Below are 27,947 nucleotides of genomic sequence, written 5' to 3' on the forward strand. Positions count from 1 at the left end.
GGGGTCCAGCAAGAAACCTGGCTTGAACAAGGACATGACTTCTGTTGGGATCACTACAGACCTGAAAGCTATGGGAAGACATCTGTCAGCCTTCAGCCTGAATTTCAGCATATCCTTAACCAAGCTCTGAAGACTCCTAAAATGGCCAGGCTATCCAGAGGAGAAAACAGCAAAGGCTCAGAGGACCCATCACTCCCTCATGATTAAAGAGTGGACCTCATTCACACACCAGGATAAGGCACGGGAGGAGTCACAGTACCGGTTCACAGCAGGCCCCCCGCCCCGCCAGTCTCTGACACACTCAGAAAGAGGCCAGTGAGACTCTAACTCCGCATTTTTGAAAAATTTATTTTATACCCTTAGAAGCTAAGAACTCTGCCACTCAACCAAATTCAGAAGATTCTTCCCTGTTCATCTACTTCCTTTTGAAATTTTATAAACAAGATTCTGTACACAAGAGGTAGCAGAGGAAAATTCCAGTCTGCTTGTTCCAAGCTCAGAAGGTAACTGCACACACCTCAATGTTAGCAGGGAGGGTGGGGCAAGACAGGGTGAGTCTGAGGATACGGCCTCTAGGTCCTATGACTCGTTCTAGCTGTCAGTGACGTGTGAGGACAAGTCACGGGGCGCGATGCCTGCTGGGATGCTCATCTGTTTCTTCCCAGATGCCTGACGCGCAGACGCGGCCATCTGGGTGGGCCTCGCGAGGGGAGCTTCTTGAGAACACACAGCATTGAGTTGGTTGTGCAATTCCTACTTTTTGAAAGATTTATAAAAACATCTTCGTCCAAAAAAGTTGGCAATAAAAACGACAACTCTTCCAAGGTAGCCTGTCACAACTGTCAGTTTGTTGTAGGTTAAAAAAGTCATCAGCAGGTTTGCAGGTTGCAGCCGTTGGCAATCAAGTGGTTACTGGCTATGGGGAAGGGACGGTCATTACAGCAACGTAAGCAACATTAACCGGAGCGTGTGACACACAATCGATCGTGATGGCGGTCCCGATGAAGCTTGACGGTGAGGACGGCGGGTGCTGGGGTGTGGAAGGCATTGTTTCCATAGGAAATAAGGGACTAGAAGTGGCGATTTCACTCCTGAATTTGGGCTCCTGAGTGCAGCTGCCAGCGATGATACCCTACACATCTCACCACCAGCATTTCAATGTCACATCCACACAGTCTTTCTGTGAGGATGGCGGCGGAGACGGGGAGGGCAGGGTAGAGGAAAACAGTAGGGTGTGGACTAGTCATGTACTCAAAGTCAGTTTCAAAACATCACATTCAAAATGGCAAGGACATCAGAACCATGTAAAACCTGCTGATTGCCTCTGACTACTGTTCTAAGGGTGCAGTTATGCTCGTAAATGCTGGCCCTCCATCTACTCGGTATCTTTGACAAAAGCCACCAGTAGCCTTAGGCAGGTACAGGGTTACACACTGAGCCCGGGCTGCACAGCACCTTCAGTCTCTAGCTGTGCAGTGACTGGGTTACCGACAGTGCACAGCAGTGAAGAGCTGACCGTCCTGTCTTGTGTCCACAACGCAGAAGCCACCAAAAGGCACTTGGGGCTGGACACGCCTCTCTGACTTGGCAAATTGGACAGCGGCAACCTGGCGCTTCCTACGGCTCCCCTAGTTCTGTGCACGGTGAGTTGAAAACAGGGTAGAACATGTAACTCAAGGAAACCAGGGCTGAAAAATCCGTGTAGCAACTCAATATACAAAATGTACTAAGTACACGAAATGTTAAATATGTGACCCCTACCATTGAAAAAAGGGGAGCTGATACCTAACCTAAAATGAGTGAATGGTGTTACACTTGGGATTTACAACTAAATGATACTTGTTCAATTGCTTTCTAGGTATTTCTGGGAAAATAAAACCTGTCTCTTTTCAGTTGTTAATTACTCATGTTGAAGAGAAACAGTCTCAAATTCCTTGTTTGCATTAAAACGACTAGAAACTCACAAAGCAGACCTCCCAATTCAAATATCTCACTTCACATACAACCATTCCAAGGTTTCAGTAATTATGTTTTAAGCAAAAGCAAATAAATGATTGCAGATCACATGGTTTAAGACTACAATTTATTCAATATGTCTCCAAGCATTAAAAAGACTTTATGAAGTCAAACTCAATCAAATTGTATCTTAAAGTGCTTTTTATTTTGCTGTTTTTAAATTTTGTTTTGGGACTAACATAACTTCTTTAGTGACTGATGTCAAGGAATGCACCCTGTACTTCTGAAGAACAGCACTTTATATTTTTTATTGCTCTTTTCGATCTCAATTTTATCAGAAAAAAGACCTTAATTAGCTCAGTATTTCCCCAATTTTTGATCCTGGTAACATTTCATCAAGATCCAAGTTCATGACCAGGACTCTCATCTAAGCTCATCTGAAATTCTGTACAAACAGGGAGACATATTAAATACAAAGGTCTGTGTAAACGGAACTCTTCACTATTTTACAACAAAAAGGAATTTTATCACGTGTTCACCTAACTTTAAATTGGATATCCCTATAATCAATGTTACTGCAAGATTAAAAACTTGCTCCCACCCATCTAAAGGCAGCTTGCTTTTTTTTAAATATAAAAACCAAAAGAATTTCTTTTGTAGCATCGTAGAGAAAGCAACAGCTTTACCCTCACTCACTCTTGCATGTTCATATAACAAAAGTCTGCCACCGGCTTTGTTTCATAAAATCGCCACAGAAATGTCAATCCACATATAGGTTGTGCCTCGGGACAGCAGATTCACAAGCCGGAGTTCTCCTGCTGCCAAATAGCTCCCACGCCTCCTGGCCAGAGTGCTTTCCTTACACACGCCTCATCCCGAGCCACGGCCGGCTCTGCCAGCCCGTCTCCAGCTTCTTCTAAAGGGTTCGAGGTGAGATTCTGATTTCAAACAGGTGCTGAGCATCCAGTAACTGATCTGACTCCCCATCGTGTGTGGGCATATTCCTCTAGGGGTCCACGTCGTCAAGGTCACTTCTCAGTTCGCCGATCATCATGGGCGACTCTGAACCCTTCGGAAAGAAAAGAAGATTCATACAGAGAAAGTTAGAGAAAAGGTATTCTATGCGATTGACTTGTGTTCTGTAGTTTAAATGTGTCCTCATTTAACAATTTAATCTTTACCAAAGGGTAATAAAACATAACGACAACACCTCGTGTTTGACAATTGCTGATTAGGCAAAGCTTCCATTTCTTTGTTTCCATTGAAACAAACCAGTGCCTCGTCCAAAGTCACGAAGCTACCACGAGGCGGCGCAGCCGGTTCTCGTTAGAACCCGGAGCGATGGCATGAAGCTGGGAGGCACTGGGGGCCGGGCATCCACTTCCTGCCGGAAACTGCCACGCTGCCAAAGGTGGCGCTGGGCCACACCCTGGCCTGAATTCTGTCTCTGTCACCAACCTGTGGCCTTTGGTTTATACAGGGTAGGGCAAAAGTAGGTTTACAGTTTTGAGTATGCGAGTTTATTTTTGTAGTATTACTAATCATTTTATTTTCCATACGAACTGTAAAGCTACTGTTGCTGACCCTGTACACTGAGAGTTCTGAATACCAACCGTGTGCCTTGAGACTGATCTAGGTGGGGGTGGGGAGGAGCACGGAGCCTCCTTGCAAAGTGACACGTAAGCTCAGCGGGAGCCAGCGGTGAGTGGGAGGGCCAGAGGTGGCAGAATTACGTTTGATGAACCCAGAGAAGGCCGCTGTATCTAGAACTCAGAAATGTCGGGGAGAGGCATGCAGGGGCCAAACCAAGCAGCACTGTGCTGAGGATGCTGGCCTTCACCCTAACAGCGGTGGAAGGCCATTGAAAAGTTTAACTGAAGGAAGCAGAGAATCGAGAGTGGAGGCAGGCAGCCCTAGCTGGTTGCTCCGTGGTTAGAGCGTTGGCCCAAGGACCGAAGGGTCCCAGGTTCGATTCCAGCTAAGGGCATGTACCTCCATCCCCGGCCCTGGTTGGGCACGTGCGGGAGGCGACCAATCGATGTCTCTCTCTCACACTGATGTTTCTCCCTCTCTAGTTCCACTCTCTGAAAAGCAATGGGAGAAATATCCATGGAAGAAACATCCTCAGGTGAGGATTTAAAAAAAAGAAAAAAAGAGTAGAGGCAGGCAGATTCCCACAGAGATTCTTAGAGATGGACGAGGGGTGTTCCACAGGTCAGCCCGGCAGGGCGGTGAAATCACCGCAGCGTGAGGGAGCTGTCCAGGCGGCGGACCAGCCGCGCGCAGGGTCGGGGCTGCGCAGGCTGGGTGCGGGTCAGACACATCGCATGCAGACCGCAGGGAGAGAGCTGGACGCTCAGGCCTGGCACTCAGAAGGGTCAAGGCCAGGGTTGTGGGCAAGAGGACAGGCTGAGGGGCATTTCCTGGTGGCCTAGAAAAGGCTGAGGAAGAACCGCCAGAGGGGGTGGGGAGCTATGAGTGCCCCAGGAGGGTGTTAAGGAAGACATGGCACCAGGTGCTGCCAAGCGGTCAGCCTGGCTGAGAACTGCAAGCGGAGGCTGCTGCCGCCCAGCTGCTGGGGGGGGGGTGTGTGTGTCAGCCAGGAAGAGGCTGGAGGACAAGAGAGATCAGAAAATAAAGACAGTGAACTCTGAAGAAGCGAGGCTGCGGAGGAGAGGAAAGAGGGCAGGGATGAGGGAGGAAGAGAGCTTTTAAAGAAAGGGTGGGAGACCAGTGAGTGTGGCAACATGCGGCTGGGAGGGGTCTGCAGAGAGGGAGAGGCTCAAGAAACCGAAGACAGGGAGGGGAAGACAGAGTACAGCGCTTCTGGCAAGATGGCAGAGGGGGAGGGCAGGGAGCCCTCCCTGTCACAGGCGAGGACAGAGGCTCGCGGGGCCTGTACGTCTAGGAGCCGGCAGCCACAGGAGCTCGTCTGATAGCTTTTATTTTCTCTGCAAATAAAGTATGTGAGCCTCAGTTTCCCTTCAGTAAAGTCAGGGTAATAGAGACCTCACAGGTTGTTATGAGGATCCAAAAGATTAAAAAAAAGACACACACAACATCGACAAGATTCATTTAATGAGGCCTCTGCCAAGCCCTGTTATGGAGCTACAGAGGAGGCTGCCCTTCTGGAAGGTCACAGGGCAGAGGGAAGACACATACCTGTCATTACAGTTACACCTGCTTCACTATTTTGCACACAGGTGTTTAATAAATATTTTATTCCTTTTCTACTATAGTAATTAGTATTGAAAATGTTTTTTTTTTTTTAAAGCAAGCTTAAAATTATCCTTTGACTCGCCCAACAAGCAGGTAGATTTTAGTGGCACGAGGCCCCTCCTCTCCAGGGTCTGTGTGTCCTGGAGGCTGGTGAAAGCAAAAGCTGGAGGGGGCGCTTTTTCACAGCCTGGCAGAGTGAACTGGACAAGCTGGAACGAATACAGCTGTGGCCTGGCTTTTTCAGGACTCTCCAACTTGTTAGAACAGCCACCACAGACGGAGGTCAAAGCCTGGCATGAATTTCATATGGCAGCACTGTACTCCTCTCAACACACTGTGAGCCGTGAGTGGGTCCTGCACAGAGATCACTGCAGGACAGAGGCTGCTGTCTCCTTTTTTCTTGATTATGAACATTCTTTTTGGAAAGCTTCAGAGCAGGCTCTGCCCTTCCGCACAGGGACACGCCCTGCAGTTATACCTGCTGTAGATGCCTCTCCCCGTTCTCATTCGCAGGGCTGCTCTCCGACCCATTACTGCTCCCCGACTGCTCTTTCTCGTTCAGCAGAGCGGTGGCATACGCCAAGGTGTCCTGCGGGAGTGAGCACGAGGAGGAAAGGTCAGGGAGTACGTAGCGGCATCACGACCGAAACCGCCCTTCCTGTGGCCTCTGGAGGCACCGGGAGCCTCGCAGGTGGTGGCTCATGGCAGCCCCCGAGTACCCCGCCACTTCCGTGCCATGCGGGGCCAGACTGACCCACCAATACGCCTTTCCTTCTATAATTCTCAACCTGTGCACCAATTTGCTGTCTTTTCATAAAAATTCAGTCATTTCTTTTGCCCTCTCTCATTTTCAACCTATACCTCTCGTCTCTGAGGCTGCAGTTTCTGAGGAACATACTAAAAATCCCACCGAAGGAATTTCAAGCCACACAGAACAGAAAGAGGACCCTCACCTGAGCTGAAATTGTTCGCTGAAAAGTCTTTCCAGTTGACGTTTCATTAGAGACATTGCTTTGCGGTGTCCAATAATGTTCTGACATCTGAGGCGGAAGGTCAAAAATGCCATCAGAGACGTCAAGCCCACACGAGCCCACAATTCCTACCATTAGACAGTAGAATATAGAAGCATCTAAAACACTGCGTAAGTCTACCCAGACCTTCTATCACATCAGAAGGTTCTTTCCTGGGAAACTTCACTCCCACTCTCAAGAGCTCAGTAAAATACTACTTCTGATATAATCATCCCTATTTTTCCACCTATAAAGGTAAGATGCATATATTAAGACACAAATTTAGTGCATAAAAATAGGTATCAATTGTACTAAAAAATGTTTAAAGACTGAAAACACTTTGAGACAGTTTCGAGTGAATGATGAGGGCTCGCTCCCGACACGACGTGCCCGCCGGTCCCGGCGCCGGAGCCAGCGGGCGCTCAGCGCTTACCTTCCTCTGCAGCCACTGCACGGCCCAGCTCCAGTGGTGGGAGTTCTCCTTGAAGTACTCCTTAGCAGCAGGGCACCTGCCGCCGAAGGCTTCCATTAGCCAAATGTTTTCTTTGCAAATACACTTGTTTAATCTACAGCACCTTTTTCTTTTGAAACACAAATGCTACTTTCACTAAAGTTCAGTTGTCTTTATATTTTCACCTTTTTTTTGGTTTGGGTACATTCACGTTATACTTTAAGAGGCAATAAAGGTAAATATGTAGTGAAAAGTCTCATCTATCTCTAACTCACCTCAGTTCTATTAAAATTCAAAGTTGAGAAATGGAAAATAAAAAACCTTATAATAGTGCATTTAATAAATGACCTCTTGATAAAATCAAACTACTCTTTAATATCAGTATTTGAATAAGAAAGAATATTATAGTTAAACATGGTCTTAGAGCCACCCTCTCTCTTTCTATTTTTATTTGCCTTTCTGGAAAGCTGTCCTTCATATTTGAAGATAGTACTGATGGTGATGTTGCCACTAGAGAGTGTATATGAAACAGATGTGTGAAGGATATGGAAGACACATATAAAGACACTGGTATCTGAACTGTGTGTCTGCATGCATCGGACATACTACGTGGCCCCAACACTACTTGGAAATGCCATTCCTAGGCAAGTACTTATGATGACATGCTGCCAATATCAAGCCTAATTAATGAGCACACAATTGTGGCAGGATGATCTCCATCTGTGTCCACAATGCTATGTCATATGGGAATGCATGTTCCTGCATTATTTCAGCGAGGTTCTCAGTAATATCTGTTTAGGATGCTCAAATGAAGCAGATTAAGCCAAACAGATTTCTCATTCTTATTTTGGTACAAGTCCAAGGATGGCAATAGCCATGCCTAGAATCAGCAAAAGTCTGGAGCAAAATAAAGTAAGCTATAAAGAAGGCTCGGTGCCAGACTCAGAGATGGCAGTGTAGTCAGCTCAATAACCTTGGGTCATCATGCAGTGATTCTGATATTTTGTTTTTGCTACTGAAGTAACAAACCATTAAGGTTCCTTATAACCTCGAGAACCTTTGCATTTCAAGAGTCTACAAACAGATGAATCAGTAAGCAAAATGTGGTCTATCCACACAATGAAACATTCAGCCTTAAAAAAGAAAAAAAATTCTGATGTTACAACACGGATAAACCTTGAGGACGTCATGCTGAATGAAATGAGCCAGTGACAAAAGGAAAAATACTGCATGATCCCACTTGTTATGAGGTTCCCAGAGTAGTCAAATTCATAGAGACAGAAAGGAGAATGATGTTTGCCAGGGGCTAGAGGGAGGAAGAACGGGGAATTACTGTCTAATGTTTAATGGGCATCGTGATGTGGGTGCCCACTAACCATTAGAGAGATGAAAAAGTTCTGAAGATGGATGGCGGTGATGGCTGCACCATAATGTGAATGTACTTAATGCCACTGGACTTACACTTAAAAATGGTTACAATGGTAACTTTTATGTTATGTATATTTTACAGCTAAAGAAAAAAGAACAAAGAACCTTTGCTTGAAGTCAGTCAGCCTGTGTTCAGGTCCCAGCCCTGACTGCAGGTGTGTCATTTAGGCCACCTGCGATGTGGGACTAGTAACAGTCCCTAACCTCACAGTTGTTGCAAACAATAAATGAGAATACAGGCCAAGCATTTAGCAGTGTCTGGACTCATAAAGGTAAGTAGCTATAATAGGATTTTGTCTTGAGAAACTGTTTTGAAAGTGGGGACCTACAACCTGAAAGAGCTGGCAGCTAAGCTACATTCTGAAAGCTATCTCGAGTGAAGGCTCACCCACCTTGATTCCTACCCTTTCCGCATAAAACAGTGGTTTAGTTTTTTTTCCTTGGACTCTGTAAGGTTATTACTTTTTTAACACTTCCCTTTATATCTCTTTGAGATCACCCACACAGGTTTCTGTGCCATCCAAGCTATCTTGCCCTGAGTCAGACTCTCCAGGTACTAACACAAGGCAGATGGTTTTCTGGTCATATTTGACTTGTAATCATTTCCTCCCTGCATTTTTGAGCCAATACTTACTTTTGAGCAAGAGTGACCAGAAATTTGACACACTGGTAGCAGCGGCTGCTGTCCACATGATTACTGTGGTGCATCAGAGCTGAAGGGAGGGAAGAGAACATTTGAACAATAAAGCACTAAAATGAAAGCAGGTCTCTTGTTCTGAAAATTTACAACAAATTACCCTCAGAAGCAGATAAAGAACTAAATTAAAAGCATGGTGCTGACTCAATAGGATCCCCCAAATTCTAAAGGGCAGAAATACCAGATAGTATTCAAGAAGCGTAAGTGGTGTTGAAAGCGTGGCTTTTAGAAGCAATGAAAGGAGCTAAAATTTATACTGGCTGATTACTTGCCTAGAGACTGCCAAGCTTTTCTGCCTACCACACTACTGACAGAAGAGTAGCTATAACATTTTCAGTGTGATAAATGGAAACTTATGGTATTAGTTCAGTTCACCAAGGATTTCTTGCTCTGGGCTTTGGGGATTTACAGATGACACTTGGCCCCCGCTCCTGACGAGTGTACGTGTGGTCTGTGAGTTCCAGAGCCTGGGTACTGCTCTGAGTAGAGTCCGCATTCCCAGGGGTGGCCTAGAGTGTTGCAGCTACAGAACTTCTTTAGCTTAAATTTCCTTTCTGCAATAAAGGAGGTCCTAAATCTTTTCTTAATACATAAGCAAACTGTGAAATGATTCAGATTAACTGGAAACACAGGTGGATGGTGGGAGCTGGAGAAGACTATTTTTAACCAAACTTTTTCTAAGAAATAGCTCATTAAAGCCACTTCAGCCTTCTGAGAAAGAGACTCTGCCAAAACCTTTTTGAGTCAACAATAGAAATCTGGGTGCATTCATGCCACAGGTGAAAAAACAATCACATTTCAAGAATCTGACAACATCCTGAGCCTGAGGTTTTAGCTCTTTCCTCCCCAATAACTGCAGAGTGGAATGAAAGGTTTTCCTGTGTCAGAAAGTGCCTTTAGCTTGTTGAAAAAGTCACAGCACCCTTGACTCTTACCTGACCTGGTGGAAGAGCCCCACACTACACTTAACTGACTAAAGTAGGAAAGTGTCCAGGATGATCAGGTCGTCTGGTTTTAATTCTCATGACCAGAATGAGGGAACCCAATGGCCTTAATTGGACTTCTGTTGGATTTCTCACTGATTGTACCAGGGAAGCAGGGTGGGGGTAAGGGGAGGGGGGGGCAGACTTGTTAGGGAGGAGATTGGCTATCCGCACATTCACTACCATTTCCCATTAAGGCTGGGTACACTTGCCTAGTAGTCCATTTTCTGTCTCAAACACAAATTTGACTCGCTCTACTTGTATGGGATCTTCAATGACCTGTGAGAGGAAGGAAACAAAGGTTGATAAATGAAAGAAGGAACTTATAGCCACTGAAGAGATTTCATTTCTAACTTAATAAACCCAATACAAAGAAATACCATGTCACTGCCATATATCTTAATATCTTAAATTTTAAACTACAGATGAAGATTTATTTATTTCCTATCAATGTGTTCTTACCAACACTTACAGTTCTCTGTGGGTTACAAGGATGTATATTTCGTGATCCTGAGGGTGAGAGGTTTATGGTCTAACTTGTTTAGCAAAAATGTGTCACAGTGTTGCTACAACACAGGCACTACATACAAGTCGATGTGGAGGTCTACACCATGTCACACAGGGCTGGGTATGTGTCTTACTTTGGCTGCACTTCTAGTGCCTCGAACCCAACTGTGCACAGTGCAGTAAACCCAATGGGTTTGTTGTTTAGCAGATAAACAATATGCAGCCCTGCTCCTGAGGAGAAACAACCTTCCAAAGTTTGTGAAAGTACCAGGTCTAAAAGCAGATAAAGGACTGGGAGGATAGGCTTTCTATAAATGGCATCCATGATGTAGTTCCTTATTTGAGAGCATTTATTAAATGCCACCTTGTGCCAAGGCCTATACTAAGTCTTATGGAGGATCTAAAGGGAACCCAGTCCCTCCCTCCCTTTAAGGAGTTTTTGGGCTAGTCTCTCTCACTAGCTCACAACCAATCACCAAATTCTATTGATTTTCTTTCTGAAACACCTCTTGATATGTCCTTTGCCCCCTTTGACGCTGACCTCTCCTCAATACAGGCCTTGTAATTTCACTCAAATTACTGCCACGGACTTCTACATGGTCTTCCAATTCCAAACTTGCTTCCTTCTTTAGTTCATCCTTCAAAACAACTGCCAAGGGCAACTTTCTAAGACATGAATAAGACCATAGAACTTGCCTGCTTAAAACCCTTCGATGGCACCTGTCATTGACAGCAGAGGTTGCAAACTTAAATGTCCAGATGATAAGAAACGGGTGAAATGGGCGAGGTCTCAGACCGTGAGGAGCAGTTAGGGCTATAGGGAATTGGAGATCACGTGCCATAGCAAAGGAGGCCTGCTGCTGCTGCTCGAGGTGACTGTGGCAGACAGGACATGGGGCTAATATGGCCAGGTTACCTGCCTTCTCAAGACAGGCTGAATCCAGAAATCAGAAAGCAAAACAGAACAATCTGAGCCAAATAAAACAGGGATGTGGACAGAAGTGGCTCCCAGGAGCCAGTGTGTAGCCACTGTCCTATAGGAAAAGGTCCCTGTGCACTGGCCCCTGAGCCTTGCATGCTCTGGTTCTGGCTTCTTTCCCCATGCCTCACTCAGCTCCCCTTCCTTCCAGTCACACAGCCTATTTCCAGTTCACTGAGCAATCCAGGGGTGCGGTGGAGAGCATGGGCTACAGGCTGATTGCTTGGCTCAGATCTGGCTTTGTGATTTATTAAAGGTTGGTCTTGGGCAAATCACTCCACCTCTGAGTTCTAATTTCTAATGTGATACTGTATGTTGCTGATTATAACCGAATTTCCCCCTGGTTTTTATATGTATTTCCAAAATTGGGATGCATCCTACAGTCAATTACATTTCAGATTCATGGCTTGTAAAAAATATTTTCAGTAGTACAAAGACTATCAAAGGTACTTAAGATCTGAGTGAACTACAGAGCTAGCAATTTACCTGAGGTTACTGTGAGGTTTAAACAAGATAATGTTTGTGCTTAGCACAGCTTCCTATCCACAGCAGCGCCGTCCATTACTCCTTTCCTCTCTACACTACAACTGCTTGCACACTTGGCTAGCTCCCTCACTAACCCACAAGCCCCTATGGGGTAGGGTTTTCTTACTGCTCACGTCTAAATCAATAATGTACCAAAAATGACTGGTGGATTCAGTAAGTGTAGGACAATGAATGGAAAACATAACAACTATTATTTATAAACCATGCTAACACATGCCCAAATACAGGACTGAGAACATTTATTACTTACCAATATCTCATGAAGCAGTTGGAACGTATTCTTTAACTCGTGGGGTGGAGCTGTTTCTAGTTGGTTCTGAAATGTTTTTTAAAAGCATGAAAATTCCAGTAAGTCTTCAGTGGAAAGCATGGTGGCATGTCAGTCAACAATGTTGGATTCAAGCCCTTAGTTCTACCACTATATGGCTGACCTTGGTCAAGTCAATTCCGCTCTTTGGGGGCCTCAATTCCCAAAAGCTAAACCTGGGGACTGAAAAAAACAACCTCTGTGGTCCTCCCAGCTGCGAGACTCTGTGGTCTTTTACTATGAAATTAGGAAGGAGAGAGGAGGAAAGGCATAAGGAAGATAATTTTAAGTCACTAAACAGGCCCACATTTTAATTTCATTTATACATACCCTATTTTGTTTTCCAGAATATGCTGCTATAGCTATGAGAATGAAAATGAGTATGTTCTGAGATAAGGAGGCTGAGTGAAGTACAGAAGAAAAGCTGGTTTATGAAACAGAAAAACCTGCCTAGACACACTGACTGAAGAAAGCAAGGTTTAGAAGACTCCCATTGCTGTGTGCATTTTAACAACCTCACAGATACACGGATGGGGGCGATAAATGACATGCATCACCACACCACTTCCAGGTGTCAGGTGTGGCACTAAGTAAGCACTTTGTACACCACACCGCACAGATTCCCCACCATGTGTGAGGCCAAGTCATACTCCCTATCCCTGTGCAGAGGAGGAAGCTGCCTGAGGCTATATAATCAGTAAGCAGCAGAGAGAGGAGCTCACACCTCTGACACAAGTCTGCATGGAACAGGCTCAGGGCAAAACACATTTTACTAGGAGTCTCAAGACAACCCTCTAATCACCTGCTACTTGTCAGCACTACCTGTATCACTATTACAAATCCTGGTGCAGGCAAGAGGGTGTGTCTGGAATTCTGTGGGCAGAAAGTAATATATATGGTGTGAATTTACAGAAAGAAGCCTGTGGCAGTACAGGTCCCTGCAGTAGGGTGGAGAGGGGACAAGACTGGTTGATGTTGGTCAAAGTCGACTATGGCCTTATTTGTATGCTTTAATTTTTCATAAAGGGAATGCAGTTGTGTATTATCCATGTCATTAAAGATTAAAAACTAATAAAAATGACATGTGTAGGCTTAAAGGTTTTTCTAGTAATCCCTAGAAAGGCAGTAAACAATATGTTTAAGAGCACAGCCCTGGAGCCAGATGGTCCACATTCAAATGCCCACTCTGCCACCTACTAGTTGTATGACCCTGGGCAAGTTACTTACTCTGTGCCTCAGATTCTTGAACTGTAAAATGGTGATAAAATGGTATCTACCTGAAAGGGCTACTTGAGAATTAAGTGAGTTAAATATGTCCTCTGCTCAGAACAGTGCTTGCATCCAGTAAGAGCCGCATAAGTAGCCGTAATCAGCATACTGACCAGAGCTTCATAATGAACTGCAGCACCATTTCAGGTGAGAGAACCCTATTTTTGATTTTTTAAATGTTGCCCAGGGGGCAATGATCTGAATTGGTATACCTTTTACACAATAATGGTCACAGAGCATTATTAACTATGAAGTATTATTCTTAACAGTTAAAAATTGAACCAAATGCAAACGTGTTGCTAATAATCACGGTAATGAGAAGATGAAATATTATACTTACAGGTAACTTTTAATGATATGGGAAATATTTATAATGTTAAGTGAAAAAAAAGCAAAAAATCATAAAGACAATAAAATCCCAATTATGTTAAAACACATGCATAGAAAATAAAAGGGAAATATAAGAATGTTCATGGTGATTGCCAGTGAATGATGGGCTTTTGAATTCTTTTTTTAAAGAACTCACCAGCATGGCTCAGTGGTTGAGTGTCGACCTATGGACCATGAGGTCACGGTTCGATTCCGGGTCAGGGCACATGACTGGATTGCAGGCTCCATCCCCAGTAGGGGGCGTGCAGGAGGCAGCCGATCAATGACTCTCTCATCATTGATGTTTCTCTCTCTCTCCCTCTCCCTCTCCCTCCCTCTCTCTGAAACCCGGCCAGCTGGCCCTACCTTAATGAAGTGCAGCATGGTGAAGGAGAAGTGCTCGTTGCAGAAGCAGCAGTACACCACCATCTCCATGAGTGCCAGGAGCGAGCCCGTCAGCTCTCGCAAAGCGAACATCACCTATGGGAGGGGTAAGAGGAGCAGCTCTTCTCGTGTCTGTTAATTGTTGATAGGCTGTTTCTGGCTTTGACTGAAACTTACTCAGATTTACTATAATCAACATTGTCTCAAAATAGGGTTTCTTTAACTCCATGGATAGGTTTCAGGGTATCTAGGTCTGTCTGAAATTTAACACAATTTTGTGCAAATGTGCACCTTTTTCTTGAGTCACTTTCATCAGATTTTCAAAGGCAAATGCCCTCCCCAAATTAAAATAATTATTGATAAATCCAAGAGATACCACAATGCTTAGCTTAAAAAAAGACATATAGCATAGCATTGTTAATGTAGTTAAAAAACCAGTATGACATATAGGTTCATACGTATATAAGCCAAGTTATGGAAGGACTGGAAGACTAAATTCTCAAGAAGGGGTAGCTCTGGGTGGAAGGGGAAGTGGCCTGGGCTGCACACAGGCCACACAGAGTGCTGTGAGTAGCCCACTTCCATGCTCCTGAGGTTTAAATATCGTGTGCTTCAGAGGTGTAACACTTCAGGACCAGGGACACAAAAGAGACTGGGAACAAAACCTCTGATAATAAACTGAGTAACTGTGACTGGTGAGGTGCATTTACCTATTGGGACGTAGGGGAGTAATTAGCTGGGCCGGACCTGGGGGTCCAACTGTTGGTTGAAGAGAGGACTAACACATAACATTCTCTTCTACTGATCATTTCCTTCTGACATATACACAGGAAGAAAAATTAATTTCAAAGAATCATTGCTTCTCTTAATACTTCTTCATCAGAATCACACACAAAATATAACTAATAACAAAAGGAGAAACTACATTTCGAATGGGAGAAATGAAGAGAAAGTGGCTTTAGAAGGACAAGGACTCACCTCTAACAGGTAAGGTTTCCCTTCAGACAAGAACAACAAGGCTTCCACCTCCTCGTGCAGGGGCAGCAGAGGGCTGGAGGGAGCAACGCTAACAGGCGGCCGCTGTTTAAACACGCCAGGAGCTTCAGGGGGCCAGAGGAACAAAGTTTGTCTCACTTGGTGCTATTTCATGAAACAGACACCAACAGGGTCAAGCCATTCTCTCAAGATTCACACACACAGCTGCTGAGTACTCACAGCCGGCTCTCTCAGTCTGGTGAGGACGCCAGATGTGTACACAGGAGAAATGTTTACCTCTTTCACTGTCGGCCTAAGTTGTAGCTCTAGCATCCTAGTGATCCCCACCCAAGACAATCCTTCAAAGACGTAAAAATATAATCCTTATATGGAAAAAGTGCCCATTGTGACTCTGAAGAGACACTGGACGAGACACTTTTGTCCCCCAACCACCACTTATGCTAAGCAGAGTTAACCCATATGGAAGGGGTTACCCCATTTGCTAGAAAAGCAAGAACTCACACTATTTTCTTTTACAAATCTACCTTAATTCATACTTAGGCAGCTTTGTCTCTTTAGATGAATGAATCAGATTTAGGAAGCAAACGCTACCTCAAACCATCCAAGGGCTCCCCCAAGGTCTCTTTAGAGTGTCAGTAAGCACTTCCAGACCAGAGTGATGAGCTGTGGTTTTTATCTAGTCTCCTGTGTTCAGATCTTACTGGTCAGACTACACTATAATTCAGCCACAGCCTCTGGGGTCAGAAGCTTGCATTCACACACTGGCTGCTAGGTCACTTACTAGCTGTGAGACTTGTGCAAGTTATTAAACCTCTCTGTATCTTGGTTTCCTCATTTACAGAAGGGGAAAATATCTTTCATAGGTTTGCTGAGGGGATTATAAACACAAAATAAACTAAAAGGATCATGGACAGGCACAGTACACAGAAAACACTGGATATTTTTCAGCAGTTTTGTTGTATTATTATTGCTACTGCTGTTGGTGCTGACATGACAAGGCCTAGGAACAGTACAAAAACACAGTACAGACAAGTTAGAACAGCGGATAACCGTATAGGACAATCTGTGTCTTTGGTCTATTAAATGAGGACTGAACTACTGGTTGTGGGTGACAAAGCTAGAAATGTTACCTACTATACCATATATTCAAATACATTTCAGTGACTTAATTTACAGGTGAAATCCCTTTGTTTTTATAAAGTAGTTTAACGGTTTACTCATTAACCCTCAGTACGCCTGGGGGGTTATGTTTTTAATATCTCCATTTTATATTAAGAATTAGAGGGTGAGGTACCTTGGTCAAGTTCACACAAGCTAGGAGACTCCAACCCACATCTTGGCAATTTTAGCACTAGATCAGTTGTTCCAACTAAACTCTGAATTAGCCTTTAATCCTACCAGAGGTTTTCAAATATTTACATACCCTTCGGCCAAATAAATGATTCACTTGCCCTTGTGACAAACTAGTAAAATAAAGTGAAGTTTAATGTGAATTAAAACAATATCAAATAGCCAAGTGAGGAACAAGTACTATCCACTTAATTGCTAACATTGTTACCCTCCACGCACTACTGACAAATTCGGTTCCTCTTCATTTTTCTGATGTATTAAAGATATGTTAAGCTCACCAACATTCCTCTGGGAAGAGACATCTGAATGCAAAACAAGCAATGCCACTGTGTTGTGAAGATTCCCAAATTCTCGGGCTTGTGCTGAACTCCATCGCCGTATCTGTTGTCAGAGAGCATGAAGTGGACATTTGTGTTGTGATTAGAAATAACATGACGAGGAAGGGAAAGGACGTGCTGCTTCATAATTTGGTCCACAATTACGCCTCAATGTTTGATAGTAAAAGAGGCCAAAGTACAAGAGGTCATAGGTTTTAAGCTAGCTTAACAGTGTTTTCTCCCTAAGACATATTAACTCATATTCTGAAACAAATTCACTCATGTATTCTAATTTAGGTATTGACTGCTTACTCTGTGCCAGGTAATGGGGAAGCCCATGAGGCTGGAGAGCTGGGGGCCCGGCCCTCCTTCACCACTCACTGTGCTGTGCGAGTGGCCAATTCTTCACAGTAACACTGCCCCGCCTCTTGATATATAATGGCAGAGATAACCTATCTGCTCTGGCCACTTTGTGGTTGTGATAACTAAATGAAACCTTAAAAGTGAAAATGTTCTCAATGCTATGTGCTCCATAAATGCAAAACAATACTGATCATATGTGCAGCTGAATCACAGTGAATTTAAATCAACCACCATTGTCAATGGAACTGCTGAAGTGGAAGAGCTTGAGTGAAAAATGGAACTGTAAATCTCAACATAATATCCTTATACTGAGTAGGCTCTGGTGCCAGAGCTTGCTTTTTAATACTGGAGAGAGCAGCATGGGTAGGTAGGAAGCTGAGAGGAGGCCTAAGTGGCACGTCTGTCTCCCCGAAAAAGGAAGGAAAACTCTTATGCGATGCATTACATACAGGGGACACCAGAGCTGGGTCTGAACCTGGCTCTACAATACTAGCTTTGTGACCTTGAACAAGTCACTTAACTTGTCTATGCTGTAATTCCTGCCTGCGAATGGGGATGAAACTCCCTATTTTACTGAACTGCATCAGTGGTATAGCATATAAAGTGACCAGTTGTGTCTGGCACATAACACACAGGCACTCTATAAATACTATTTATCATTACTGCACATTCACATGACGTGTATTTTAAATCTATCAAAAAAAGAAACATAATGGACGGGAGAAACACACTAATATAGAAAGTCCAACCGGAGAGCCATTTTCACATATATTATAAAACAAGTTCCCTTCATTTTCTGAATACGAGCAGTAGTGTATCTGCAGTAACATCTTTTGGTGCGTAACAGTACAATTTCACATTTGAATTCTGGCCTTGTTATCAGCAGCTCAGAAGAGACTGCCACCTAAACAGTCTTGCTCACAGTGCCAGAGAGCAAGTGGAAGACCCAATGCCACCAGCCCTTCATATTTTAACTGATAATTTAGCTTAGTCATTTCCAAGGGTTGTTGTTATTAGGAAATTCTCAGAAAGCTGTAAAAATAATTGAACTACAAAGAATTTTAAAGTCTATGTAGTACTAGTACCTCGACTCTTATGAAATTAAAAATATCACCTACACAGAGGAGTAGAGTGATTACGAAACCCACAGCCACTCAATGGGCAGTAAAGCAGGCATTACCTGATTGTTCTGCCGAGTGGCCCCTAGAAGAAAGCTGATCATATGTCGCAGAGCTGAATGCCGCAGAAGGAGGTCTCCAGCCCTAATACCTTGCTGTCACAAGATATGGAGAATGACAAGTTATATTCCTATCCAGACAAAACTTAGTTTTATTTATTTATTTTTAAAAAATATATCTTTATTGATTTCAGAGAAAGGAAGGAAGAGGGAGAGAGAGATATAGAAACATAGTGATGAGAGAGCCATTGATTGGCTGCCTTCTGCACGCCCCTGACTGGGGATCGAGCCCGCAACCCGGCATGTGCCCTGACCGGGAATCAAACCATGATCCCCTGGATCCTAGGCCGACGTTCAACCGCTGAGCCATGCCCGGCCGGGCCAAAAATTAGTTTTAAAAACAGAGTTAAAAGAGAAGTTTTAAGGAGTCAGTAAGTTTTGAAATGCTATAATTTACATATAGAAAATACCTTTTAAAAAGCTAATTTAAAAAACTCTTGAGTTCCAACAGCCTCACATTGCTTCACAAAGGCTACAAAACATGTAATTACACTAGTTTTAATGCAGTCTGCTGTCAGTGAGTAACTACACCTACCTGTATCCAAATTCTTGAAAGTAATATAACCCATGAATTAAGGTTTTAAGAATAAACAGTCTACCGTATCATATAAATCCAATACTGACCAGTCTATATTTTTTCCATGTACAGAATTCTTTTAGACTATACATAGTCTATCCTGTATTACAAAAATATATTAGGAAAAAAATCATTTACCTTTTGTACAAAAGTGTTGAACAGGAAGAAGTACTGAGCACAGTTTTTACAATTTTCTGGGACATCTTTATCCAACAGAGCAAGTAGTACCTCCAGTAACTGATGAAGGCTTTTTAACTGGTTAGAGGAAAGACGAAATTACATAAAGAAAAACAATGTAAGATAGACATTTGCAACAGGATTAATTTGAAGTAAATCACCATAAGAACAAAAGGAAAGTCTGGTTGATACAATCCAGTCTCAGATTCAGATGGATTTATGCTTTGGAGAGCAAGAACAGAATGATCAATTTTACCTGTTAGGGGAAGGTTGGTACTATAGAAATATTTCAAAGGAAAGCCTAGTTTTGTTTCCTAGATTTCAGAGTCAAGGGCATGATTCTATAGCCTAATGGGCACATTTTCTGTAGAGCCAATTCCTCTTTGTCTCTTTAAAAAAGGTGGGGTTGGGGGTGGTTAGAGGAAACCTATTTCTGAATCCCTCCCTCCACTATGCTACTTCTTCACATAATCACAGATGCAAAGAATAAAAAACACAGACACAGGAATAGGGCTAGAAATCAAGCCAATGGAGCAGATGGAGCGCAACAGCCTGACAGAATGACAACGGCAATATCGACTCAACTGTGAACTTACTTGAAAGCCCGCTGACGCCTCATGGAAAGCTTTGAAAAACATTTTATTTGTTTAGAAACCATTTTGGTTATCACATTGCTTCTTCTTTCCCTCCCACCCCAACTGCTTTTGGAAAAGTCCCTAGAAATTCATCTGTGATCTGAGAATGAAGACCAGGCTTACTATTCCTGTTGACTTATTTCCTTTGAAGATGGTGTTCATAAGACTTTTAAAATACTCCCATCCATCCTGTCACACCCATTATAAATAAAGTAAAATCTAGCATTTACATAGCACTTCATTTTCAAAGTACTTTACAATACAAAGTGGGTGGCAAGAGGCACCATTTCCTTAAGAGGGAAAACTGACATAAAATGCATCAGCTGGATCTGGATATTAAGTAGAATTTACTGAGGCAAATGGCTTCCACGCTTCAGTCCTGCACCAATCCTTCCCTTTCTACCACCTGCAGTCCTGTCTTTGGAGGTCGGGGGGGGAGGGGGGGTGCTAGAGCGTGGCCTGCCCCCATCTGTAGGGAGATGCACTAATTCTGCCTTTACCTTTAGTCTGGGATGGTGCATGGGACAAGAAGGAGAGTGAGAAGGCTCTCATGTTAAATATCTTAGAAAACGTCCACGAGGTGTTTCAGAGCAAAGGTATCCAAACTGTCCTAAGCAGCTCCCAGTGACCTATTTTATATCTTCTGCATCCAGGTAAGGTTTGTTTGGAAACTGGTTCTGCTGTTTAAGCTGGTTGAAAACAACAGCCTTAGAGTAAATCTCAACTTCCTTATGATTCCTGGATTGAGAGACAGTCTTCTGGGTCTTTCCTAAGGGGCATATTTGGCCTCCTTCTTCATTCTGGACTGAGCAGAGCTCCTGAGGAGGTCTGATCTAACAGTGCACCCCGGGTCAGGCAATGTTGAAGAAACTAAGTCCTTGGGTGTCAAGCGCTGTATCTGGATTAAATATCTCCCTTAAAGAATATGCTCCAGGTTGCATCACAAAATCAACAACTGTATTTGAAGCAGCAATTTCTAGAATTTGCATTTTTAGTTCATTGAGGCACACAGCCTCCAGCCAATGTTTATAAGGAGCCAATTAGTTTTGAAAATAACATTTTTCAAAGTTTTCCATGTAGTGTCAGCTGTTTGAAACAGCAAACTTGGGAAGTAACTGCTCTATTTGCTATCACTTAATAATAGACTGAATGATCAGATTTACAATGTATGTCATTTATTTCCCTAAGTCTCAAAATCTTTAGGGACTGAGGATGGTAATAAATACCATGGCTTGCTTTGGCATGTGTAGAATTTTGAACCAGAAAATGTTACAGGAAATAGGCTTAGGAAGAAGAAGAAATTCAGAGGAAGAGGAACAGATGAGGGAATAATGGAAATCAATGAAGGAACTATCTGGGGCATGGCATGGTTGCAACTGCAGGTTTTGGCCACAAAAGAGCTTATGAGGAAAGAGGCAAATCAGGGGTGCTCAAAATGTCTAAGGGTCTAGACTAGAGCCTCTAGACTCAGGTTAGTCTCAGTGCAGAGGGATCTAATACAAACTCTTGAGAGAAAACTTTGAAAAGGGCATGTTCTAGAGAGAAAATTCTGAAGCAGACCAAAGCAGACCTCAATTCCTGGCCTACCTTGGTTTCTGGGATATGAGGAGGAAAAGTCAGAATGCCTTCTACCTGGCATTCATCAGAAAGTCGGGTCACAGAGGGTACATTTTATGTGGCAAAATTACCAGGTTGCAATCCTAGGCTCTCTTTCTTATTATGTGCAATTTTAAATGTTTGGTAAAAACAGAATGTATAAATAAAAATTTAAATACGAGACTGACCTTATCCTGATAAAACAAGGCACTGTCCAGGGTTTTCTCCAGAATGGTGGCCACAGCAACTCGTACTTCTCTCACATTGCACTCCAACAAGAATATCCTAAAATAAAGAGAAGTGTGGTGTAAAAAAACAAGACAGATTTCTATCAGTCAACCTTCCCAGCATGGGTCCCACCTACAACCCAAGAAACAAAATCACTCCAAGATGTTAGTTGAGGACTTTTGAAAGTGCTGGCACAGCTCGCAGCCACTGGGAAGAGGGAGGCCGGACAGGAAAACAAGGCCTTGAACCCTGGAAAGTCTTTCCTCCTCCTTCCTCTCTTCCCCTAAAGTGAGTGTCTGGATAAATATAAATTTGGACTTAAAGAGATCTGAAAGCAAAGAACCTAGAATTTTATAAATCCTGTTCACTCAGGAGCAGTTCTCTTGCACCCCTTCAATTTCTCAGAGTAAGATACTAGTTAAAGTTCCCAGGAAGGACAGCACCTCCGACTCCCTGTGCACTTATATTTCTATCCTTTTCCTTCCCTTTCCTCTCCCTTCCCCAACCCTCAGCCCTAAAAGTGTTTGAGGCTAAAGAGGCCTGCTTCCCTCTTTTTTTCTTCTATAATGATGATACAGCAGTTAAGGTTTACTAGGCAACTACCACACACCTGGCACTTCTCGTGTTAGTCAGATACCACACTGTGCACTGCAAGTGCATTATCTAATCCAATCTTTTACAACTGGTGTGTAGACGAGGCGGCCTCAGCTGCGGTGGAGGGTACGGCCAGGCAGAAACATCTGCACTCAGGGCTGGGTGGTGGAAATTATATTCAAGGTCTTGTGGGTTATGATAAGAATTTTGGATTTTATTATGAATGCGATGGGAATCCACTAAAAATTTTTTTTAAGTAGGAAAGTAACATGATCTAATTTGTTTTAAAAAGAACACTTCTGTTGCTGTATGGGGTAGATGGGAGGAAGGAGAGGTGGAGATATCAAGCAGACAAACAAATGAATATCTGATGCACAGACCTAGAGATGAAGGGGATGTGGGACCAAGAGTTTCGGTTAGATCTCTAAGTTGCCACCAGACTGTGGGGCCCTGAGGAAAGGGGCTTGTACAGGACATAGTTGCCTGGGAGCACTTGGCTATCTGCAAACATGCTCTCCTTACATTCACGGTACACCTTGTCTGAGTCTAGTCCAACAGAGATGGTTTTGGAAAAAGTGATTTTGAAGTCACCTGAATAATTTCCTCACTGCGTTATCAGTGAAGAAAGTTTAAAATCGATTCCAATCAGAAAAATAATTTCAAGTTGAAATAAAAAGAGCAATAAGAAACTTCTGCTCTCAATCATTGGACGAAACACAACTTTATTTTAATTAACAATCTTGACACTTACTTTATCAATTCTCGTCCTTCAGAACTAATAAAATATTCAACTAGCCACTGACAAGCATCAAAACTTTTTGAAAGTAATGCTTCAATAGTGGCAATCCATTCTTCAGTGTCAACCCTTTAAAAAAGCAAAGAAAGTGACGTTAGGCGTACAGTACCAGCAAATAACCCCATGGAGTATCAATTCCATTTTAAATTTTGGGGGTGGGGCGGGGTAGGTAGATGACAAGCTAAATACTCAGTGACTAACTAACATGGCTCCACGCATTGCAGACGCCAGTGCTTTGCAGTCTTTCGTACTTGTGGTGTGACTTATCCCCCTCAACCCCAAAAGAAAAAAGTGTAAAGAAGCTATCTGCATCTTCTTAAAAAAATTTCAATTGTAAAAAAAGCCTGAACATTTTGTTCTGCTTAATTGCCATTCACAAAATGCCTGCTTTCTACACTTTTATATTTTATTGTTACAATCATTAATATCCTTATTTATGGAATACAAATATTTGGACAGAAAAAAAGGTGTAATGGCTATACTACCTATGAATTACACCACCCCTCTCTAGTCCCTTGTGCCCAGAATGGTCCACAGAAACAAAATGGAAATAGTGTGCAATGTGTAGACAGCTGGAGCAAATTTCACAAATGAAAGTAACCAAATAAACTTTCTTAGTCAATCCTATGCCAGACACTACAAGAGAACATCAGGATCTTTAATGCCAGCCCCATCCCCATAATTGGATATGATTCTGCCCAATTTCTAAAGACGTACAGCATTTATGCCTTGCATCAGTTATTGCCCTGTTTAATCTATTTCCCTACTGGATCAGAAATTCCTTAGAGACAGGAGCCATTAACCATCTAAGTACATTAGGTAGTTTCCAACTACCTAAAACAATGTTTTAAAAAGCTGAATTTATAAATTCAACTTTAACTGAATTAATCAGTGCTTTTTTTTTTTGCCGCGACAATCAAAACATACCACTTCTTACCTGAGTTTTTTCTTTGTCCGTAGATAAGTTTGAAAAAGGAACTGAATGGCAAGCTGTAAGCTTACCTTTGCCATGCAAGGATAGTATGGATGCTTTAATTTAGTCTGAGAGGGGAAGAAAAAAAAAGGCAAGATGTTTTTTCACAGAAATTTTACAGATTAGTACCCAACATTATGAACTAAATAATGACACATATGATAAAGTTTAATAATACAAAAAATCTAGCCAGCCATTACAGAAAATGTTCCAGTTAAACTTTAAAAAAGGTTAAGAAAGACACCCCATTTTTTTTTAATGAAGCTCTCTCAAAATAGTCTTTAGACCACAAGATGCTAAGTAATTTACTAAGGAATTGACTAAGAAAGTTTTCCTCTTATTAGCAAATTATAATCACAGTACTCAAGAAAGAGAAGTACTTGGAAGTACTGGTAATGTCTGATAACAAATTAGGAGAAATTAATCTCCACAAAGCCCAATACCCATTGATATCACCTCATGGCTACTCTTACATTCATTATAAAATTTAAACAAGTGTACTTAAAAAAGTCAGTAGGTGGAAAGCCACAGCCATTCACAACCTGCATCATTACAAATATTGCCTATATTTTAACATTGCTCAATAAATTACACACTTGTTGGAATTTTTTTTCATCTAATCTAAAGTGAGCATGAGTCCCTGAACACGTTACCTGAAAGGTGTTTAATTATAACCCTTTTCTGCTCTAGTTAACAACCTGGCTAGTACTTACAGCATTCAGTGATGCTAACGACAGCACAAAACTGAAATAGTCACTACTGTACACGTCTCTATTCTTCATAAACTTGAGGTTTTCATCTCTGACCATCTACAAAAGAAAATTAGCAATTATTTTAAAGAAATGGTAAAATATTCAACATGTAGAAGACATTTTTAGTGGTATGTTAGGTTAAAAGGATTCATAAGAACCCTACTGCCAGGCTTTGAATTTTTTAAAACAGAGAAAAATCTTCATTTCAATATATAAGAAGTTGTAAAAGGTGAATTATTATTCATTAAACCAAATCCTTTTGTAAAATTTAGGAAAACCACCATGTGAAGAACAAGTGAAGTCTCACCTATTATTTTCGGTATAATATAGGGAGAAACAGAGCTTTCCCAAGTACAACCAACTCTTGTGCTCTCCTTGATTCAAATGGCTTCATTCTCTCTCAATCCCTCTTAATGAAAGACTCCATATTTTCCTTAAATTCCCTGGTCTGGCTACTCAGCTTCTGATTAGTGTAGAAAGTCTGGACTGGGTTGTTGGACAGTTCTGAATTTTAATCCTGTCTCTGAGACACTAGTAAGTTTTTTTTCCTTTCCTGAGCCTAATTTTTCCCATCTGAGAAATTAGAAGAAAACCTTCTATTCCACAAGAGTGTTTTAAGAATTAGGGATTTGTTTAAAGCATGTAGCATAGAGTAGGTATTCAATAATTAATGGTCATCACTGTCATATTAGTTTTACCCAAAAGTTATGAACTTTAATTTTTCTCTCCAGATACAGAAAGTTTATTTTAACAATGTGTTTCTTTACTGCCCGCGTCCTCTACTTATTGATCTCTGGCATCCTATAGCCACACAGAGAGTGGTGATGGTGTGGCCTATTTTGAGTCTATTGCTGCCTCTGTGACTTGAAATGAAAGATTCGTGACATAGGTGGGTAAGAAGATGCGGCACTAGAGGTACAACTAAGTCCACAAGATGACCAGCAGGAGTGCTTCTTGACATATGAGATGGATTTTGATACCATGTAAATTTTCTCCCTTAGAATTATAGTTCTTACCTGATATATTCGAACAGGCATTTTCTCCACAAACAGTCCTTTCTTCTCTCCTTTTTTAACCAGCTTGGTTAGAATAGAGAGCCGGTCATTGTTAGGCCTATGGGGCCGAGGAGATGACTGAGGTGAAATTTCTGGTGAAGATGGTGCTGACCTAAGAGACGAAATCAGAAAATGGTCTCATGTAAAGTGGCTATTGTTTTAGTAGTTCCTATAACCTGACAAACCTACATAAACAGGTTACTGTACTTAAAAATAAACTATATTTTCTTTTTTTAAAAAAATTTTTATTTTTGTTTAAAGTATTACAGATGTCCCTTTTTCTCCCCAATGACCTGTTCACCCCCGTTCCTTCCCCCTCCCCAGTCACTCTCCCCACCATTGTCTGTGTCCTTGGGTTGTGTATATATGCATATAAATTCTTTGGTTACTCTCTCCCCTTTTACCCCACCGCACTGCTGGTGGGAATGCAGACTGGTGCAACCACTATAGAAAACAGTATGGAAGTTCCTCAAAAAATTAAAAATGGAGCTGCCGTTTGACCCAGTGACTCCACTCCTAGGAATGTATCCTAAACTATATTTTCCTAATTCAATAATTTAAATTCAAATTCACAGAGAACAGGATAAAAAAAACCTTCTGACAGCACTGATATAGTGCTTATTGTGTTCTGAACATAAAGTGTATTCAATAAATGCCGAGATGGAAAGATCTCACTTCTAGAAAAAAATAATTTATATGCATATTTCTAAATACAAAATAACTTTTTGACAAGGAAGTAATGACCAGGTAGCAATAAGAGGAAAGAAAAGGGGTAGGGCAATTTACTTATTTTCTTTTTAGAATGTCTCTCTAGTTTAGCCAATTACATTTAAATACCAAACAGCATACTCTAAAGATCACAGTATCACCTACTGAGACCTCATAGCAAATTACACAGAAAAGACACTCACAGAGAGAGATCCTCAGCTTCCTGCCGTACAACGCTGACTCGGCTTTTCTTTGGTAACACTGGGGAGTTCTGATCAGATACCCGCTGGTAGAAGAGCATATACGCATTCCAGTATCTCCGGCGAACATCAGTATATGGGTTTGCTTTAGAACAAGACATTAAGAAAGAAGTCTTTGTAAATAAAATGTTTTCTTGTCTTGACAATCTAAAACAAAGGACCCATAAATTCAGCAAGTAACTACTTACTAAATTTGTTAAATGCAAAGTGTAAGTAAAATGTGTGTCTTTTAATTTTTTAAAAATATATCTTTATTGATTTCAGAGAGAGGAAGGGAGAGGGATAGGGTCATTGATCGGCTGCCTCCTGCACGCCCCCGACCAGGGATCGAGCCCACAACCCAGACATGTGCCCTGACCGGGAATGGAACTGCAATCTCCTAGATCCTAGGTCGATGCTCAACCGCTGAGCCACGCCTGGCCGGGCAATGTGTGTTTTTTTAGAGTACTGCTTAGAATTACTTGGAAGGTGATACTGAGGGCAGGGAATAAGGAAGTTGTATGGTAACACAGTAAGAGAAAGAGGGTAAATACTCCTGGGTAAGTCTAAATTTAATCAAAAGGCAAGTAACATCTAAAAATAAATTTTGTGGCACAGGATGGGATTATAATTGGCCTAACTTAATCATTTTTGCATAGAACAGCCAAATCTAGGCGAATTCTGTTAAGATACTATATCCAACCATTAACGGCTGCTAAGATTAGATGCATGGTTACTATGGTATGGCATCAAATCTGATACAGTGAATCTAATATAGGCAGAAATCTTAAAATGCTCCCAAACATTTCAAAATCAGGTTTCAGAAATGGTAAGGCCTCTGCAAAATGTTTTTTCTTTAAGTAGCAAATTCTGAGTGGGTTTTGTGACATATTTTTCCTCATACCTTTCCCGTGAGGTGGGGTTGTGGAAAGACTCCTTTGCCACACTGCACAGTATGGTTTTCAAAACACAGATGCTAAAAATGTCTTCTCTAATCAATCATAGCTCCAAATAAGTGAAAAGGAAATCTGAAAATTTTAGTGGATAATGACTTCTCTTGAAACTATTTTTAATGTTGGAATTCTGCTTTCATTAGTTTCTCTTTGATGTTCATTTCTTTCACTTAACTCTCATCTCCCCCCTGCACCCTAAGGCTGTTGTAAGAAATGATTTAAAACCTTGTTTGTAAGCAGTTTGAGCATTTTCACTCTGGCCATCAGAGTTGATGGATCTATACAGCTAGAGCAGT

The 27,947-nt window shown here is 42.2% G+C and overlaps 1 protein-coding gene across 3 annotated transcripts in view; it reads right to left on the reverse strand.

Annotated features, from left to right (window-relative positions):
* Positions 1-328: 328 nt before the first annotated feature.
* USP24 (ubiquitin specific peptidase 24) overlaps positions 329-27,947 on the reverse strand; it is a 115,216-nt gene continuing 87,597 nt past the window's right edge. For all 3 annotated transcript variants that reach the window (XM_087820458.1, XM_087820459.1, XM_087820457.1), the window contains exons 51-68: positions 26,663-26,804; positions 25,713-25,863; positions 24,658-24,753; positions 23,909-24,012; positions 22,927-23,040; positions 21,542-21,638; positions 19,084-19,200; positions 18,312-18,404; positions 16,730-16,832; positions 15,084-15,205; positions 14,088-14,201; positions 12,027-12,092; positions 9,957-10,023; positions 8,699-8,777; positions 6,619-6,694; positions 6,129-6,215; positions 5,654-5,764; positions 329-3,025 (exon numbers count right to left, since the gene is read on the reverse strand). In XM_087820458.1, coding sequence (XP_087676584.1) covers positions 2,963-3,025; positions 5,654-5,764; positions 6,129-6,215; positions 6,619-6,694; positions 8,699-8,777; positions 9,957-10,023; positions 12,027-12,092; positions 14,088-14,201; positions 15,084-15,205; positions 16,730-16,832; positions 18,312-18,404; positions 19,084-19,200; positions 21,542-21,638; positions 22,927-23,040; positions 23,909-24,012; positions 24,658-24,753; positions 25,713-25,863; positions 26,663-26,804 — 1,802 coding nt within the window. In that variant the 3' untranslated portion in view covers positions 329-2,962. The remainder of the gene's footprint in view (positions 3,026-5,653; positions 5,765-6,128; positions 6,216-6,618; positions 6,695-8,698; positions 8,778-9,956; positions 10,024-12,026; positions 12,093-14,087; positions 14,202-15,083; positions 15,206-16,729; positions 16,833-18,311; positions 18,405-19,083; positions 19,201-21,541; positions 21,639-22,926; positions 23,041-23,908; positions 24,013-24,657; positions 24,754-25,712; positions 25,864-26,662; positions 26,805-27,947) is intronic.

The sequence above is a fragment of the Miniopterus natalensis genome, chromosome 9 (assembly GCF_054644295.1).
Source record: "Miniopterus natalensis isolate mMinNat1 chromosome 9, mMinNat1.hap1, whole genome shotgun sequence".
Classification (NCBI taxonomy): Eukaryota; Metazoa; Chordata; class Mammalia; order Chiroptera; family Miniopteridae; genus Miniopterus; species Miniopterus natalensis.